The sequence below is a fragment of the Enhydra lutris genome, unplaced genomic scaffold (assembly GCF_002288905.1).
Source record: "Enhydra lutris kenyoni isolate GAN:26980312 unplaced genomic scaffold, ASM228890v2 scaffoldscaffold32, whole genome shotgun sequence".
NCBI lineage: Eukaryota > Metazoa > Chordata > Mammalia > Carnivora > Mustelidae > Enhydra > Enhydra lutris.
Genome location: NW_019154116.1, coordinates 7,231,337 through 7,251,772, shown reverse-complemented (window position 1 = coordinate 7,251,772; position 20,436 = coordinate 7,231,337). Strand labels below are relative to the sequence as shown.

Sequence of the window (20,436 nt, the reverse complement as noted above, 5' to 3'; positions counted from 1 at the left end):
CTGCTTCGGGCAACAGAGGTGTATAAATTGCAGGGCATCGTCTCACAACCTACGATATTTTAATAAGAACACTCACTCACCCATGAGCTTTCACACAAGGACCTGAGTCCAGGAGGCACAACGATCTGCAGGAGATTAAGGTGGTGGGATTGAAGCCCGCAGACTCAGTACTTGGGTCAGGTAACAATCATAATTGGTGATAAATAGAACAATTTATGACCTTAGAAATTTCAAATTTTAATTCTATTAAAATTTAATTCTATTAAAGGGGAACATTATGGAGCTATCAAGAGAAAGAACAAAGGGGGATGCGTGAGTCCCTGTGCACAGCTGACCTGACATGAGGACCAGCCCCGAGCTTTGTCCCTTGCCCAGGCCCTTCACTTGCCCAGACAGCCAATGAACTATGCCCAGGGGCAGGAAGATATTTTTGTTCATAGGTCTGTACAACAAATAGTATCAGCTTTGAGTCAGCATGTTATGACAAAAATCAGAAACGAAAACCTCAGTGCTTTCAAAACAGGGCTCCATCGTCCTTATAATCACAACAACCAGACTTGAAAAACTGTAGTGTTTCATTTTCAAGCATTGTTCTGCCCTTGATTTGAATCTGCAAAGATGAAACTGAAAAAGAAAAGATTAACTTGTTTTTGCTATGCTGGTGTTGAATTTGATTTAAGTATTCAAAGCAACCCTTCCCATAAGATCCCATGGAATGAATGGGCGAGCATCTATTTAATTAGCCATATTCCTCCTTTCAGAATGATTTTGCCACTGGATCAAAACAAGGAACTGAATTTTAGAAGGATTGGTCATTTTTTTTTAATTGACCAATGTAATTCAGTCTTTTAATTTTTTTTTTTTTTTTTGGTGATGCTTATTTTTAATTGCTGTTTTTATTTTAAAGTCATACCTTAGAATTAATCTGTTGCAAGCAGTGTATGATTAAAAGGAAGGATGTAGATTTTTAAAAATAAGATCAGCAATTCTGCTTCCAGTAGCCATGAGGTCTTTCTGTTTTCTAGAGGAGACATTTCAGTCAAGTTCACACAATTAAAGGTGACTCCTGTGGCATGGAATGAAGTCAGCGATTAGGAGTGAATCCAGAAAGCCGTGGACCCCCATAGTGCGCAGAAATGCAGGGTGGTGATGATGTTTACCTTATATTTATATTAATTATGATTTAGGAAAAACACCTGGTGATGGAAAAAAAAAAAAAAGGATGGCCTTTTCATTCCTGCTCTTCACCTGGAATTCCCCCTTTCTTTAAAAAAAGGATTTATTTATTTATTTTTATTTGAGAGAGACAGAGAAGGGGGGCGGACAGCAGGAGGGGGAGAGAGAGACTCTAAAGCAGACTCTGTGCTGAGCAGGGAGCCTGATGTGGGGCTCAATCCCAGGATCCTGAGATCACGACCTGAACAGAAATCAAGAGTCTGATGCTTAACCGACTGAGCCACCTCGGTGCCCCCTGGAAATTTGTTGTTGTTGTTGTTGTTTTCCCCTTTAGTTTATTCCTTGAATATTTTCTCTTCTCCATCATTTTCCTTCTCAGTGTTGGCACTGGAGTGGTAGATTTGTGCTTCTCTTCGGATTCTCTTTTCTTGTTTTCCTCCTCCTTAGACCTATTAGTCTTCTTTCTTCCTGGAAGCCTACTTGATGAATTAACCTGATCTGGCTTAAAAAGTCCCACTCCTTGTCTTCTGGCTTCGTTACGTTTTGTCGGATATTTGCCAGACATCAGGGTACCTAAGCATCAGCACTGTTCGTTCAAGGTGAAGCTTCCTTGGTCCCTCGCTCCCAGCTCTGCCGACTCAGGATGGACGGGGTCCAGGAGTGCGAGCTTCTGAGAAACAGGTGGTCGGCAGACCCTCTTGTGGGAAAGATTTCTGCACATTGTGTTCCTTTTGCTGTTGTAAAAAAAGGAGAGAGAGAGAGAGAGTAATCTCTGCACTTTCTTCCCTCCTGGAACTGGGGCACAGATGAGTCTGGCAGCAAATTATTTATTTCGTTATAAAGTCCTTTTTTTCCAGAATGCATGAATGAGCCAACAAAGCCGTGTCATGAAAGTTCATCTGCCGCTTTCCTTTGAGCATGTGTGTCTGCTAGTGTTTGGGTGTTGAGGGCTTTGCTCCCAGCCAGTCCCACAGAAGGTCCGTCAGAGTATATCAGTTCACTTAGTTACTTTTCCATGACTGTTCATTTATCAAATATTCATGGAACGTCCTTCATGCCAGGAGGTTCTAAGGCTTGGGGAAACAAAGATGAAGGGTAGTCTCTACCTTTGAAGACTTCATAGCCTAGTGCAAACCTAGTACAAGGTTGGCAAGCTGAGGCTCCAGAGTCGGCCTTCTGTCTTTGTAAATAAAGTTTTATTGGCACGCCGTCACACCCATTCACTTGTGTATTTCCTGTGGCTGGTTTCGAGTTTTGTCTGCAGAGATGAGTAGTTGCAACTGAGGCCATCCATAAAGGCAAAGCGTTTGCTGTCCGGCCCTTAAAGAAAACCTTTGCTGACTCTTGGCCATTGGCTATGGCGGGAACAGAGGCAATGAGAGTTTCTCAGGAAGGCCTGGGTCAAGGGTCCTGGAAACCCCAAGAACAAAGAAACATGATGGTCTTTTGGGTTGAAAAGGGTGCATCAAGAAGGTGCTCTTTCAGGTGGGCCTTGGAAATGCAGTAGGAGTCTGGCAGATGGAAGGGCCTTCTTGCCAGAAGGACTGTACCTTGGGGAACATTGGAGATCCTGATGAGGTTGAGAAGAACTCAGCTTAACTGGACCAGTTGGTGACAGAGTGGACGTTGTTCCCGGGAAGGCAGGAGCTCTAGGAGGTGTCAGATTATGGAGGAGCTTGGACTTAAACCTCCGGACCAGTGATTCTAATTTTGGCAGTCATGAGAGGCCTTATAAGAATGCAGATACCCAAGCCCCTCTTCAGACCATTGCGGTTAGACGTTCTGGAAGTGATGTTGGAATCTTTGGCTTAATTAAGTTTCTGAGGATCTCCTGGCCTGGCAGATTTGAGAACCTCTGGTAAAGGCATTAGGAGTTAAGGAGATTTCTAAGCCTATGTATTTACATGCTCAGACTTGCATTAGGAAGATACTTCTACCATATTGTGTGCAGAGTGTTCTAGAGTTTGAGGTTGGGGCTGTGGATGAGATGACAGAAAGAACTTATACTCAGGCCGTGATGGTGGAAATGAGAGAGAGTCAGATTTGAGACCTACTTCAGAGCTGGGTTTGATAGTGATTGATGGCGACTGGAACGGGATGGCAGAAGGCAAGTTTGGAAGATGAGATTTGGAGCAAGGTTTGGGAGTGTGGCTTATTGTGATAGCATTAGCTAGCCCTGTGCATGTGGGGAATTAACTGCAATTCTTTGATTATTTGAAAATACATGAAAAAAAATTTCCAGCTTTTGCTAACTCTGAAGATAACCCAGAAAAAGAATTATATAAGGAAATCTCTTGAGGAGTGAACATTCCTAAAAAGTAGAGGTTAAGGGAATCGTAAGATGGTTCAGTTGGTATTTTTTCCAATGAAATATGATCTCTATTAACTGAAAAATGGGAAGGAATGAATCAGATACCCATGGACCCACAAAAGCAGAAGTTGTGAGTTCAATTTGGGGCAATAAGTCATCATCTGTAATTCTTAAAGCATGGAGGGATTTACAAGTCATATTTAGAGCATAATAAAATTTAAATTATCAGTGTGATTATTAACAATATTGATTCATAACTTTGACCCTAAGTATGCTTATGGGAAAAGGGTTTTCTGATTTTATGTCTCTGCAGTTTGCTAACAGTGTTGGTCTTAATTGTTGCTCATCTCTAGGAATCCGTCTTTGTTCCTTCATTTTGCTTGCTAGTAACGAGAAGCTCTCCATCTACTTCTGTGCCTTTTAATCTTGGTGTTTAAATACACAAGAGTGCCGTTAAAATGATTTGTTCTTGGTTTTGATGTATTCTTTGTAACATCCTAATAACCAAGACTTTTCAAGGGTTTGAAATAACCTTTGAGGCATAAAGAATGAAAACATCCAATACAATTTTGGGGGCATGTCATGACAATGTGTCATGACAACAGTAATAAAATCAGAATTATTTAAAAATTTTCATAGCCTACTGTTTTTGAGGAGGGCAGGAACAATTTTGACCGAGGAGGTAGCTCATGCCAGGAACTTGTTATTCCTTAACTGGGATCTAAATGTGATCCAGCCGAATAGTTAAAAAAATGAATTAAGTCCCCCCCCCCAAATCTGTGGGAAAAGCCCATGAAAGATATATATATATATATATATATATATATATATTTTTTTTTTTTGTTTGTTTGTTTGTTAAAGATTTTATTTATTTATTTGACAGAGAGAGACCACAAGTAGGCAGAGAGGCAAGCAGAGAGGGAGGAAGCAGGCTCCCCGCTGAGCAGAGATTCCCAATGCGGGGCTCGATCCCAGGACCCTGAGACCATGACCTGAGCCAGAGGCAGAGGTTGAACCCACTGAGCCACCCAGGCGCCCCGAAAGAGATATTTTTGGAATGGTCATAATGCCAGGGAAAATAAAGGCTCCTGGAACTGGTCTGGCGCCATCCAGCGTAATGAACTCTCTGGAGCAACGTTATAGGTAGGGTGGTGAGCCGCCTGAGTTGGTTACAGGATGAGATGAAATCTTCAGCTTCTTCAAGGTTATTGAGATGATTGCTGTATTATTTAGGTAATAAAATAATTTTTATAAAAGACATTTGGTTTTGCTTAAAAGGAGATAGTTATTTTCCTGAGCTTATAAATCATGAACTTACATTTTAATATTCAAGCCTATCAGTGCAGTTGAAAGTTTGGGTGTCTTGGACAACGTCATGATTTCCAGCTCTGTGCAGTCATGTGCTGACGGCAGGGCTTATGGAATCCCACCATGAAGAGGAGTCAGGTAGGACGAGGCTGGTGGGGGTGCACGAGAGGCCGGCCTCCCAGCTGATGTCTGCTCTCAGATTTCCCCAAATGGTGATGATTTCTCTGTGGTATGTGTATGACTTCAGATGGTTTCACGATCGACCATGGTCTAAGCATCTATTGAGTGGAAGGAAAAGTGAAAAGTCACTGTCATCGTTGTTTAAAACATATTTGATAGGTTTACCTGCTGTTTTGTCTCTGTCTTCTCTTCATGCAAAGTGCATATCCGTCTTAATTACTCAGTCTCCTCCTGCTCCTTGGGTATGAGCAAGCCTTGAACCTACATGTTCAATAAGAACCTGGAGTTTTCTTCTTTGATTTTATAGCTATATTCATCAGAGACCAATTGAGTTATTCTAAGAGAATGTCATTTTAAAACACCTGTGTCTTTCATAATTAATGGAGGTCAGAGTTAAGTTTTATAGTGTCTCTAGATAAAATGAGTCATTTAGTTAATATGCTCATGATGGCTCAACCTTTTCTTTAATGCCGGCTGAATTTTATTACGTTACATGAAGACTCAAATGAACTTCGTCTATTAAGGCCGCACTGCTCCCTCCGAGAATTTATTGTTGTGCTTAGTGATTTGTCGCTAATAGGCCACTGGGGGACAGGATGGGACGCAGGAATGAGTTATGCAATCCTGCAATCGATTATAAATAAACTCCAGTGGGGGGGGGAGGAGAAAGCGCACTCAGATGTCTAGTGGGGAAACTGTCAGTTTGTGTCTGCCAAATTTAATGGCTTTGTGATTTGAATTATTCAGTCTGTTGGATCTTTGTATCCCTCATATATTATGACTCCGAAAAGTAATACAGTTATTATATTTGAATGCACAATGTCAAATTTTATTCCAAGACATGTGAAAAAAAGGAGATCCATACCAAGGGAAGAAGCACTCCTACTTTTATTTACTGTTGTCGTAAAACTGAACCCTTACCGTGTGGTTAACTCTTGCTTTGTACTGTAACGAAGAGGGGCGAATGGAAAGGCAGAATAGTTCCCCTTAAACTGTACAACTAATACTTCTAAAACCTCTAATCTCTTAACCTCTTGCACCACTGCCTTTGTCCCTGAAGAACAGCAATATTCCTTATTACTACCTATTTACATCTCAGGGTGTTAGGAAGATGAATGAGACCACTTAAATGCTTTGGGTTGCTCAAAGCATTGCCCTACAAGAGAAACTGATCCTATAGGAAACATTTGGTTAGTATTCCCTGTTGGCGGAGAGCCAGAACCATTACTCCATCCCGTTGGAAAGGTTGGTAGCCTTTCTTGTAAACCTCACATACATTGTTTTCCCTCCCCCGTGAGCTCACAATTACAAGGTAAAGTAGTTGGCCCTTCTCTAATGCCCTGGAGAACAGCCACTTCCAGGGACCATAGATCTCACTTTAGTGTGTGAGTGGCCCAACATCTGGGAATAGCCATTTTTTATTCCCTTTAGAAGATTTTCTTTCTTTTTGTAATCTTCAACTTCGTAGGTCATTGACCTCAGCTGTGATGGATCAAGCTGTCTTGGGGGATTTTGGGTCCCTCACATCGCTCGCTGGGTTGGAATGTTTCCAATGTCAAAAATGGACTTGGAGTTGTGCTTGGAACCAAGTAGTTTGAGGAAAGGCGTTTGTTTGCGTGTCGTGGGATCTGCGCTGTGTTTTGTCAGGTTCTTAAGTTCCAGGGAGGTGATGAGGGAATTCCACAAATGTTTTGTTTCTATTTCATTTTTTTAAAAATATCTTTTAAGTCACTGGAAATCATGATAGATAAAGTGAATAGTGAAAGACTCCATATTACTTATTTCTACTATTGAAAGGTCCAAGGAGGCATTAAACTGCCAGCTTGGATTTTGTGTAGACTATAGTCATGCATTAAACGAATTTTTGAAAGCTCTTACCAACTCTTGGTGTCCCAAATCAAACAAGAAATAGCAGCAAAAATGTAACCAAGTGACACAAAGATCAACCTTCAATAGATGTTGAGGCAGTGTAAAGTTAGAGGTAACCTGTTTTGAGTAATTTTAGTCTCAAAAATTTTGTTAGCTTAATCCATTGACTATAATTAATAAATGTTATATGTAAATACTTGCTGAATGAGTTTTTGTTAATAAATAATTATCCTTCCAGAGCACCTGGGTGGCTCAGTCGGTTAAGCCGCCAACTATTCCGGCTCAGGTCACAATCTAAGGGTAGTGAGATCTAGCCCTGTTTGGGGCTCTGTGCTGAGTGTGGAGCCTGCTTAAGATGCTCTCTGTCCCCCTCCTTCTGCCCCCCTACCCACCTCTCCCTCTCTGAAAAAAGAAGAAAGCAAGAGAAAAAAAAAAATTATCCTTCCTCTCTTACATGCTGAAATTTCATTTAAAATTATTTTGAAATTTGGTACTGAGCTCCAGAAAACAAAAACACTCAATGTGTTCCTCAGAATTTATTGAAATATGTCAGGATAACTGTCTTTCATCCGTGGTCACATATTCATGCGACTCTCTTGCCCATTTGCTATCTAAGAAGGGTCATGGTCTTGTAGGAATTTGTGTGACTTGAAGACACTGAGAGATGGTATAGCATAGCTCTCTCAGGCCATGAATGAAGAAACGTGGGCGTTCTTAAAGTACGGGCAGGCGGTTTCAGGAAGAATTTGTGGAAAATAAGGAGAGAGAAAGGAGGCCCCATTTAATCAGCCAGTCCAGTAGGATTAACATGTTCGTTTAATGGGGAGACAGATGTCACAGTCAGATCTCAGTCCCAGGGTGAGAATCAATTACCTAGAATCAAAAGCTTGCCGTTAAGCAGTGTTGAGACTTGGATCATCTGAAAACGGTATGCAAATGCACCTGTGAATTGAAACGAAGAGAAATGATTGTGCAGAAATTACTGTGTGGTTGTGTGTGGCTGTGGCTACGAGTGTGGGTGCTGGTGAAATTAGAAAGAGGTCATGGGAGGACTGGCTTTTGATGCTGAGTGGCACGATGGGCCGAGGGACAGTAGAGCGTGAGAGGTCTTCATACTCATGCTGAGATTTTATCTGATCCTAATAATCTTGAATAAATCCCATAGCACCTCTTAATTTGCAGACTTTTCCTCATCGGCAGATTGACGGTATATACCTTCTAATGACGACTCGGCTTTGGAGTTCTTGAATTCTCTGCCTTTTTTTGTTTTGTTTTTAGATTAAAAGAAAAACAACAGCAAAAAGCTGAGGATAGTTTAAAAATAATGACCGGTTTGCGTCCTGTAGCCCAGAAAATACCAAAGGGGACGTCCTAGTCTTTGTTTGTGCTTCTCTCCATGGGGGCACTGGGCACGGTGGCGGCGGTGGCATCTCCTAGTTACTGTGGCTCCTCCTCTGTCCCCTTCCCTTCTATTCACCTCTTGCGTGTCTCTGCCATATTGATGTATTGCTGGCCCGGTGGCAGGGAGGGGACCACAGCTCTGAGGTGTTCAAGGGGGTATGAGTAAATGAGCGAAATTCCCCAGTGATGGTGGGGACAGGGAGGGCTCCTTACAGACTGTCACCTGACGGTCAGCAGAGTGAGTTTTGCTTGGGGACATGTGGACCGAGAATGTGGCATGTTTCTTATCATAAATCAGCGTCTTCCTGTCTTGGTCTCTTGGGGCTGCTAGAACAAAACTTGACAGACTTGGGTGGCTTATAAACAATGGAAATTTATTTCTCATAGTTCTGGAGGCCAGGAGTCCAAGATCAGGGAGCACGGCTGGGCTCTGGGGAGGGCCCTCTTTGGGTTCCACATGGCAGACACCTCGCCGCGTCCTCACATGTAGAAAGGTGAAAAGTGTCCGGAGCCTAATCAGGCCATTAATCCCACTGATGAAGGCTCCACCATCATGAACCAATCACCTCCCAGAAGTCCCGCCTCCTATCACCATCACCTTTGGGGGTTAGGATTTCAACCTACGAACTTTGGGGAGACACAGACATTCACACCATAGTCCTTCCCCCATACACGGTACCTGAAAACTGGATCCAGGGTTTCCAGAGAGTGATTTCTATACCTCCTCTCACCCACTCCCCAAGTAGAAAGAGGTCTTGGAACTTTTCCCTCAGTTGTCCTGCCCAGAGCCCTACAGAGCACGGGGGACACTACCGTCCTCTTTCCTCAGTGGTGTGAGGGAAACTCCAGCTCTTAGTTTATGTATGAGAAGTGCCTTTCTAGAAAGTTCCCAGATATAGATATGTGTGTGTGCGCACATGTGCATGTACGTGTACATGGCGGTGGGGGAGTGTATGGCAGGAAGAGAGAGAAAAGGAAGAAGAGAGAGAGGAAGAGAGAGAGAAAAGGAGAGAGAAGAAAAGAGAGAGGAAAGGAGAGAGAGATGGGTTGAGGGTGGCTTTATAACCTTGTCAGAGCCCTTAGGTCATCAATTGACTAAAAATATGAACAATTTCTTTTACTGAAAGTATTTACAGAAAAAGTCTTTCTTTTTTTTTTTTTAAAGATTTTATTTATTTATTTGACAGAGAGAGATCACAAGTAGGCAGAGAAGCAGGCAGAGAGAGAGAGAGAGAGAAGCAGGCTCTCTGCTGAGTAGAGAGCCCGATGCGGGACTCGATCCCAGGACCCCGAGATCATGACCTGAGCCAAAGGCAGCGGCTTAACCCACTGAGCCACCCAGGCGCCCCAGAAAAAGTCTTTCTTAAAAGAGCTAGTGAGTTAAGAGTGTGAAGACTGTGTTCCAGAATCGTGACAAGATAAACAGTGCTATCTTCTGTTCTAGAAAGCCCATGGTGTCGTACCACCTCTTCCGACAGCAGTGCTTCTCCCGAACACGGAGAGTCACACTGCCTTATGCCTAAAACCTGAAATGCCCGGAAAGCAGACGTTCTCTCTCCTTCTCTGGATGATGGAGAACATCCCGAGAATTTCAATGTCTGGGAATTTCAGTATTTTCCATAACCTTCTGGAAGGAGCTACAATTGATGGACTGCTTGCTATGGACAGACACCACTGTCCACGTTGTCCTTGGATGTAACCCTCCCAACGGCTGCAGGGTGTAGGTAGGACTCTTAGCCCCATTTTACAGATGAGAAGACTGAGGCATGGAGGGCTCGCACTTTGTTCCTGAGGTTGTGTACGTGGCACGGCTTTGGTTTTGCTCAGACATTTTTCACCACGAGGTGAGCCCGCCTCCCCGAGTCATGGCCCAGGTGACCACTGGTGGCGTCCTACAGGCAGGAAGCCAGTTACGGGACCCCCGTGAGGGTGGGGAGCCGTGGTGCTCATAACGGCACTGTGTGCACTCTGGCCCGTCATTGCGCCAGTGCCACTTGTAAGCCTGTCCCCGGGAAAGTTGATCTGTGCGGGTGTCCGGATGCCCAGTCTCTCTTGGAGGACTCCTGGGCCTCTGTTTCACAGCAGGTGAAGGCTTGGCACATCCCCAGATGCTCGCCGGCCTCCGCTGGTGCCTTCAGCTCAACAATGCTCTTCCACGCCTGCGCCAAGTTCACGTTCCTTCCCCCGCAGGAGGGGGTTTCTGTTGGAAACCTTTCCTCTGCGTGGTGCTGGACATAATAAAAACAGACTGTGCGGTCCCGTTCCCTCGTCGGAGGCATCCTTGATCTGGGTCTGCAGAGAGGGCTGCGGGCTGCCTGTCCTAAGAGACCATGGAAGTTTTCCCCCACTTGACTTTGTGGCGGAGGTGGCGAGTGCCAAGCCATGCTTCTGGGAGCTTCCCCCGCGTTATTTCAGAGCTAAAGTTGAAAGTTCGGAAAGAGTGTGGTGAAGAGGCTGTTGGAAGGCTTCAGGGGAGGCTGGGCTCACTGAGTGCTGGAAGGCAGTGTCCCCATGCTCGGGGACAAACCTGGAGAAAGCAGAGTGCCCCGGGGGCGGGTCCCTCTGAAAGTGAGCTTGTCCCTTTCTTCCTCTAAGCAGTGCACACACACATGCTGCTGGACACTGGCTTCCCTCTTGGCTTTGAGTTCCCATTGCTGCCCACTTGATAAGGCTGTTTCTCAGTCTCCCCAAGGTCATGCCCTTGGCCTGCCTTGGCTGTCACTTGTCATGCCCGCCCCCCAGGACAGCGTGGCTCCTTCTGACATCTACCCACCTCCCCAAATAATGAAAATAATCTGCGTTCATATCTAGCTGCTGTCGGGACGCTTTCCTCTCTCTGCTAGTGCCGTGGATATTGTCCTGGGCAGCCCATCACGTGGAACAGAGCTTCTTGGAGACCCTTCCCACACTCATGCATTCGTTGCAGCTGGTTTCCGTTCTGTGCTGCTTCTCTGGCACTGACTGTTTGCGCCTGGGCTAACTTTCTCCTCCACAGTCCCAAGAATGTGGCTTCAGCCACATCAGCTCCTCTTCAGCATGAGGTGAAGGGGGCAGGCAGGATTTGAGTCAGAGGCCAGAGCATCTCCCATGAGGGAGGCCAATTTGTTTCTAGAAGCTACAGCAATAAAGCCCAATGCTTGATGGGGGCTGATACTTGCGTTTTCCCGTCTGCGATGCTGATTCTATGAATCTGCTCTCGACTGTATACGTCATTGTTCTTCTGCTTCATTGTTGAAAACAGTTTCCTTTTCTCTGCTTTCTTGCTTCACACCTGGGCAGCCTCGGGGAACCTTTCAAAGCCTTGATGGCAGACTGACGAGTTTAGGCTTGTAAATGTACACACACCGCATTCAAGCAAGAGAGGACACTGTATTGCTCAGGCTACGGTTGAATTCGAAAGCTGGACGTGTTGTACTTGTATATCGTGGTGAATGTCCATGATCTTTAAGAATGAAGACTTGTGAAGAGTGGTTTTGTGATTGTCTTACTTAACTTAAATTCAGTTTCAGAATCCGTTGCCCATTTCCTTTGGTCCATTCCATAGATCAAGAGAGTCAGTTAATAATTGAGGTTTACCTTTGTCTCTCTCTGTCTCTTTCACACACACACAGACACACAGACACACACACACACACCTTATTCCTTAACTTTCTAGCCAGTCCCAAATGGGCACCTGTTGACATATAGAATGTCCCTGTGAACTCCGTGGTGTGAGGAGAACTGTGCTAAACACATCTTAGCAGGAGAAGGCTTAGGAAGCCAAAAATCATTACTTTGTTGTCCCTTGTTCTCATGATTTTTATGACCTGTAATAGTTTATATCCATTAAAAATAAAACTGCTCTCTTTTTGTATTTTGTAGAAACTACCTCTTCAGGTTACAGCTCGAAGATTTGTCTCTGATCCAGGTAGGTGCGATTTACCTTTCTCAAGCTCCCAGTTTCCACCCCATTAGCTCACTGCTGGAGGGGAGGGAGACAGTGTCTGTAAAGGGACTGATCTGGGCAGAGCGGGGGCACGTTTCTACAGCGGGCCAGGCCGTAGGACTCCTGGCTGCCCTCTTTGACGTGACCCATCCCCTGCTTTCGCTCCCCATTGGCCCTTTTCTCCTACCGTGCGGCCTGCCTTCCTCTCACGGCATCATCCCGACTTATCCTTTGTCAAATGGTAGACAATTCGAAGGACACCTCTGCAGCGCCTGGGAGCGCCCTTCCCCCCAGTGAGTTGCTGGTTATGTAGTTTGCTGCCTTTAGCCATCAGATTGTTGTAGAAGTCAGTTTTCCTGGAAAAACATCTTTGTTTCCTCTTTATCACCTGGAATGAGATCAATATGAACAGAGGGACTGAAAACCACATAGAGCAAAGAGTAAGTGTTGATAGATAGAGATGCCATTTGCCTACTTCTGGTGTTACAGTGTGAGGAAGGAGCCTGAGGTCCTTCTGTCCGAATAGAGGATGTATTTTAGTGCCAGATGTGAATCACCAGGGCCCACTTTTGCCCTCCTGGCTTCTTGAAGTGTCTGGTACCCAGGGTCTCCTTGGACAAGGGGAGAGTTAGGACATGAATACCTCCCCAGCCGAGCATCTGGAACTCCCCACAGAATGTGCCGGAAATCCTGGGCTTGGTGCAACTTGGGGAAAAGTTCTTCAGCCAATTTTAGTATCAGCCTCGTGTACTAGAGTCTAAGAACCAGTAGAGAGAAGTTGAGACTAGAGTCTTCTCTCTGTCACGCTGGAATGTGTGAGCATCCAGGAAACTCCAGATCGAGCAAGGATTTAGTACTAGACCCATCTTTGATGCACCAGGGCCTCAAAATAAGTCAAAGCTAATTTTAGTAAAAAGCAAAGGCTCCGAACGTCTGTAGACGGTTTGGGATATAGCTTCACGTGTCCCTGCGACTGTGTGTTTCCTCATCTGTGAAGTGGCCACAAAGGACTATCATCCTCACACTGTCACTGCTCAAATTAAGTAAGAGAAGGTGTGCAAAAGGGAGAAGGCTCAGGAATTTCTCAATAAGTCTTAACTGCTTTTGTTTTTAAAAGTGATGGTGATAAATAATGACTTACTGTTGTGATCATTTCATCCCACCAGGCAGTGAATTAATTGTCTTGCCACTGTAATTTAGTATATAAGCCTTTAAATGAGTCGGTTTGTTGGTAAAATCATGAAGGTATTAATAAGAAATCCAAATGATCTGCCATTTAACCAAAATGCTGTTTTAAAACTCTGATTTTCAGTAATCTTTTATAAAGGGTATAGAGCTTTCAATAGATGGGAACTATATATTATGCTCATTTTGGTGCTTGCAATATACTGGATTATCTGTGGCAGTGTGTGTGGGAGAAAGTGGAGTGTGTAAACATGTGTAGAAACATTTATTTATGTGTATTTACTCATTTCCTTGTCTCCTGGTTGTCCTGGCTGAGAGGGTCTGGAAGCTTTGACATCCTAGTAACAATGCATTTATTATACAGTTTTTGGTTTCTTTTTTTTTTTTTTTCCTTAAGATTTTATTTATTTGGGAGAGAGAGAGAGTGAGCACAAATGGGGAGAGGGGCAACGGGAGAGGGAGAAGCAGACCCCCCACTGAGCAGGTAGCCCTACATGGGCTCTATCCCAGGACCCTGGGATCATGAACCAAGAGGAAGGTACACGCTTAACTGACTGAGCCACCCAGATGCCCCTACAGTTCTTCGTTTCTAAATTTAATTCCTCACTAAAAGTAACCAACGTTTCTTGGAGAAGTAGCTGGTTCCAGGGCCTGGGTAGTGAAAGTCCCAGGGAAACCTGGGATATCTTTTTGTTTTGGGAATTAAGGACATGATGATGATCAAAGCATGATGAGGGCAGGTCAGGAGGTCCTAGGCATAGCTGGAAGTGGGTTCAGTGAAGAAATCTGGGATAATTTGATTGTTAAATCATCATGGTCTCAGATTATAACATGTTGAATAAACTTGGAATCAGTGAGGATATACTAACATCAGAATAACTGAATAAGCACACAGATGAGGCAGAAGGGACCGTTCTTCCTTCTGTGAAATGCCACATGACAAATACTCAAGGGATGATTTAATTACAAAATTGTTATTTGGTAACCTTGATACTAAAAATTGATTCAGGCACAAATGATCAATGGCTGTGAAAGTGTAGGGGTGAGGCTTTGACGATGACTGAGATATTTATGTGGTCTCACATAAATATCTTATGTTATCTTACCTATAACATATTTACTCTTTATAAAAGGAAAACTGTCTTTTGATGTTAAAGAAACCAGCCAGAATCACCATAACCAAGGAATCAAAGGTCCCTTCACCTGTGATGAGAAAACGAGCCAGCAGACATGCCCTGACTGAATGTACAGGGAAGGGCACAGCAGGATTTCCTTGATATTTGAACTATAGATTATAACCACTTTCATCAGGAGGAACCATCATACAGACCAAAACTGAGGGGTATTCTATAAAACATTGGCCTCTACTCTACACAAATCACCGGGCCATGAAAGGCGTGAAAACAAAGAAGGGCGAGTCTCCCTCATCAAGGAGACAAAATGGCACGGCAACCAAATGAAACACTTGGTCCAACTCAGATCTTGGAACAGAAAAAAAAAAATTTTTTTTCTCAGCTCTCAGGGACACTATTTTGACAAGTGGGAAAATTTTAATGTCTGGGGGCTCCTGGGTACCTCAGTCAGTTGAGCATCAACCTTTGACTCAGGTCATGATCCCAGGGTCCTGGTATCGAGTCCTGCATCGGGCTCCTTGCTCAGCAGGGAGTCTGCTTCTCCCTCTGCCTGCTGATCCCCCGTCTTGTGCTCTCTCTCTCTTGCTCTCTCTCTGGCAAACGAATAAATAAAATCTTAAAAAAAAATTAATGTCTGTAGATGAAGTAGTAGAAATGTATTTATTTTCTGATTTTGATAGCTATGATTTGATTATGTAGGAAACTCATCTTGTTCTTTGGACAAACCTACTGAGATAAGTATGGGTAAAGGGTATGGTTTTTCCAATATATTCTGAAATCATTTAAAATATACATGCACCCAGAGAGAAAGAATGGTACAGCAAATGTGATTAAATAATAAAGGGGGAAGTTGGAGAATTTAGGTGAAAGGCTTATGAGAGTCCATTGTGTTTTTCTTTCAACTTTTCCTTGCTGAATAAAGAGATGCAAAGAATCGGGCCATGCCTTTGCCATGGACGTGTGCAGGCTATTGCTGTGGCCACAGGGAAACCAAGTCGTTCTTCCCATCATTGCTTCCCACTGTTGCGATTGCCTTTTGGTGGAAATCAAGGTTAGGTCATTGGTGGAGCTGATGACATTGATGGAACCCACCAGCACCACCACCTGGTAAGAGAGAGAGCACGGCCTGCTGACTGAGGACCCAGCAAGAGGACCGTGACTTTCTGAACGGGGGCTTTGATGACAGTGCCTTGGGATAGCTGTCAGACAGCGCTACGCCTTTGGTCCAAAGCAGTACAATTCTTCTTTTGCACATGTTGTGGTGTGTGTGCTGCTCGGAAGCCTACTGTTTACTCAGTGTGGAGAGAGATTAAACTGTCAGTTCTTCCCAGCACACTGTTCTTTCCTGCATGTCTTTGGTAAAGTGGTCTGATTGATTTCTAGGAATATATCATTTTAGTTTAAATGACGATTTCCAAGGGTGACCAAAAAGAGAGGTGCGCTGATAAGGAGAGGGTTGTGCTGGTGTCGTGAGCGGCGCTATCAGCTAGGAACATCACTTGAGTCTCTTGGCTAGTTGACTGAAACCTGTGGTCACATCGAACTAAGTGCAGAGAAATGGGAATTATTTTAAAAAATATACTGGTCTTCACTCATTATATTGAAAAGGTCATTTCAATATGAAATCATTATAAGAAACTAATGAGATGTTATGTTTCTTCTTTTTTTTTTTTTTCTTAAAAATTTTATTTATTCATTTGACAAACAGAGATCACAAGCAGGCAGAGAGGCAGGCAGAGGAGGGGGTAAGCAGGCTCCCTGCTGAGCAGAGAGCCCGATGCGGGGCTCAATTCCAGAACCCTGGGATCATGACCTGAGCCAGAGGCAGATGCTTTAACCCACCGATCCCTACTCAGCCCCTCTTTGTAACTCGTCCCGAGTCTGCGTGGCCCCGGTGACCCTCTGGTGCGTTTCACCGCCTCAGCCTCTACTTCGGACGAGCCCTCGCTGGCTCACACGGAGATCCACCCCGTTCCCGAAAAAAGGCGGCCCCCCTTTTTTTTCTTTGCATTAAATCTATAAAATCTCATGTGGATTGTACACAGAAAGCACATTGGGGTTCAGAGTAGCCTCCGTCCAGGAGCTCAGCATGGCGAGGGCTACCTGGTTGAATGGAGAAGTCAGAGTGGAGAACCTTCAACAGCCCTTGCTCCCGCCAGACAAGGCTTCATTGGCTCCTGCCCCTCCTGGGCATGACAGCCGGGTCCACTGCCCGGTGGCCGCGAGTGCTGTTGTGTCTCCCCGTCACGCTGGGGCCCCGCACCTGGCCGGTCGTCAGGCAGCTTAGAGCTTCTTAACCTGGAGCCTCTTCCCCAGCAGCAGACATGCGCTCTCACTGTCCTCTCTGGTGAACGCTTTCACCCCACCCTCTTAATCTCGGAAAAGGCTCCCGATCCTGAGTCCCCCCCAAAGCCCCAAAGTGACCGATCCCAACTCAGCCCCTCTTTGTAACTTGTCCCGAGTCCGCGTGGCCCCGGTGACCCTCTCGTGCGTTTCGCCGCCTCAGCCTCTACGTCGGACAAGCCCTTCCTGGCTCACATGGAGATCCACCCCATTCCCGAGGAACCTTCTCTTGTTAGCTGGTGTCTGGTTGGAGCGGATCATTGGGTTATCTGGCGAGTGGTGGACTCAAGACGAATGTCTGTTGATTTCGAGTAATATGCTCATTCTTTAAATTTCTAGGCTTCACATTGGCGGGGTGTAGGTAAGCTTCATAATCTGTCCCTAAATTTGAGGCAAGGAACACAGCCGAGAGACTAGTGCAATGAGCGGCGCTTGCCGGGAGAGGCGTTCAGGAACAGGTGCACGCGCCCTCTCACCATAAAGGACGGTTCCGGGACGAAAGGGCCAGCTGCTGGCTCTGATTCATTCCTTTATGACGTGCCAGTCATCTGCTTTGTCCTGTTCTACACTTCCTCTGCCCCAAGTTCGTCTCTTGCCTTGACAGTATTTAGGATCAGAAACGAGAAAGAAGTTGCTGATTAATATTCCTTTTTGTCCTCCTACTGACTAGTAATCATAGAATTATAGAGACTGTTCCCCCTTGGTGTCCCCCAAATTCAGCGTGCCGCTTTACCTAGGGTAGCGAGCACAGCTCTTGGCCGGACCAGGAGCACAATGAATGCCTCTGAGTGGATCCTGTCCCTCTGCCCTTCCTCAGGTCCCCATACTGGTGACCCCAGTTTATGTTGTTTTGTGAGGGGAGAAGGGGAGGGGCCAGGTGTTAGTCCCCCCAGGGCAGAGAAGGAGGACAGAACATAAGGTGTGGGCATTACACGTGGGAGTCAGAGCCATTGTCCATCCAAAGATGGTCCTGCCGTGGGGCTCAGCCCGTGGAACTGTACCAGAACCCACAGGTGAGAGAAATGAACTTTGGTGAGGTGGCCTCAGTACGGGGACACTCAGATGGCCTGACAAGCCTGATGCCAGAAGCACTCAGGGACCAGAGTCAATAGAGCCCTGAATCAGAGTTATTTTTCCCTTGGCCTGTCTCGTAAGGGCGAGCTACCACTGGCGGGTCTCTAACGCAGTAATGATTTGAGTCGGCGTTGGGTTGCGGCAGAATTCCTCTGTTAAACCCTGAGTGAACACGACCCATTGGAGGAAAATCTCATGGCATCACCCCAAAAATCTGCACATCTAAATACACCGCGAGGTAAAATGACTGTACACAGAATATTTGTTAAACAGGCGTGCCCTTCATATTAGAGTGAGATCGGGAGTTAGTTGCCTTAATTTAAGGAAATAAAACCTGTTTTTCATCAGTGTCTGGAGAATCAGAGTATCCGTGTGATATCCTTTCTAAGGCATCTTTCCACTCAGGCTGTGATGTGTTTCCTCGTGGCCCCCGAGTGCTGAACTGTAGCCGTGGCATCTTGAAAACCCATCAGCGCGGCGATGAAAAACGAGGTGCTCGCCGTTACGCGTCTCCTGACTTCTTGTCCTGGAAGCAGAGTCGGCTCTTCAACTTCACTTTTTTTCTTGCCTTGATCGTGGCAGTTATTTTGTAAGAACAAAGAAGCTTTTTGAAAAATAGAAAAATGCAGCTGGCCTCAAGACTAACGGACAACATTCACCCATCTGGGATCGTGCCTCGGATGGCCCGAGGTAGACGCTCCTTGAATGGGGTCCTGAGAACACAGAGGGGCTGAGGCCCATTTCGCCTCCCTGTCTTGCTAATATTCTTTTGGGAAATTGCTCAAATCCACTTTTGTATTGTTTTGTTACTGTGGGAAAGGAATTCACAGCCCATTTCTCACTTACAACTGCTTGGAATAAGCAGATAAAAGTTGAAATCTGTTTTCCAATTTGCCACATGCCTCTCCACGATTTCTGAGTTAAAAACTGTTAAGTCTCTAACAACCTGGTCCATACTGGTAGAGGTTTCTCTTGGATGTTAGGGTAGATGTTGACTCTGTTTCCCGAATCTTTAGGTCTGGGGAATTGAGTTTGAACTTGAGACAGTTTCTAAACCAGTTTTCCTCAACTACGGGCTGTTTAACCTGGTGGGAATCTCTCTTCACCACTGGTGGGGGCCGCGGCACATCCTACCGTGCACAGGGCAGCCTCTCCCCTTCCACAAAGACTATCCTGGCTCACGGTGGAAATAGCCCCAAGGTTGAAACCCCACATTAGATCATTGTTGCCCGACTCCCACGTGCTTTGAAGAAGCTGCTTCTTTAGTCTGTGATGTTAAGATTACTTGACTAAATCTGTGAGATCTGTGATGTGCTTAAGGAACTTTTCTCTTTTGCTTTCTTCTTGTATTTAACCAAACACATGTCTGAAACCTTAGTGGCCATTTCTAAAGAAGCTGCCAGAATTCTTGAGTTTGGACAGCTTACTTTTGTCAATATGCAGTTAAATTTAAAAATAAATTCAGTCAATTTATAATGTCAGGACCTCTCTGATGGCCCATAGCAGTATGGCGTAACTACCCTCTGATGGAGTTCATTTGTATAATTGAAAGAATGATCTGTTACTTAATCATTTAGAATAACTATTCAAATGGGTATTTCATATGGACTAATTTTTTAAATCAAGTTTTATATTTTTATTGAATGAGGAGAGACCAGTCTCTTACTGTCATCCTCAGAAATCTTAATCCTAAACTTTATTTTTGCCTTTCTTTATCAAACATGTTCCTAAAATTATGATATTATAGAAGTGGAAGGTATCATAGAGATCATTGTTATTAAAACCTTTCAGGTGGGGGCGTCTGGGTGGCTCAGTGGGTTAAGCCTCTGCCTTCGGCCCAGGATATGAACTCAGGGTCCTGGGATTGAGCCCCATATTGGGCTATCTGCTCAGCAGGGAGCCTGTTTCCCCCCCCACCCTCTGCCTGCTGCTTGCCTACTTGTGATCTCTTTCTCTGTGTCAAATAAATAAATAAAATCTTAAAAACAAACAAACAAACAAAAACCTTTTAGGGGTCTGCAAACCAGGGCTTGTGGCTCGTAGTTAAAGTTTGTTTGGAACATGGCTGTGCCCGTTCGTTTGCATACCGCCCGCCTGGGATTAGAGCTCGGGATGTTTCTTGGAGCACAGACACACCCGTGTGTCTCATAGAGTGTCTACTTCTGCGGCAGAGCAGGGTTGACCAGTTGTCACAGAGACTGCCTGTCTACAAAGTCTAAACTATTTACTAAGTGACCCTTTAAGAAAAGGTTTGTTATGTATCTGGTACATAACAATTCTCCGTGAGGGCTTCCTGAGTGAATGAGTGAACACAGTATGAGGCAGTGTAATTTGTTTTGTTTTGCTCTGCTTGTTTTGGATTTCCAGACACTGTTGGGTTGCTGTGTTTATTTTGAGTCCATGCACAATGGCTTTGTGGTCCCACTGAACCTTCATCCCCACGTTCTGGACCCTTGGTAGACATTCCCTGTCAAGTACTGTTTAGCTACCGTGTTTTCAAACGTCTTCCTTTTCCTTTCCTCATAACTTGC

General features: G+C 44.9%; 1 protein-coding gene across 1 annotated transcript in view; it reads left to right on the top strand.

The window, feature by feature from the left end:
- The window catches only part of LOC111153426 (semaphorin 5A), a 463,009-nt gene that overhangs the window by 204,926 nt on the left and 237,647 nt on the right, over nucleotides 1–20,436 (top strand). The window contains exon 5 of the mRNA XM_022512436.1: nucleotides 12,107–12,152. Coding sequence (XP_022368144.1) covers nucleotides 12,107–12,152 — 46 coding nt within the window. The remainder of the gene's footprint in view (nucleotides 1–12,106; nucleotides 12,153–20,436) is intronic.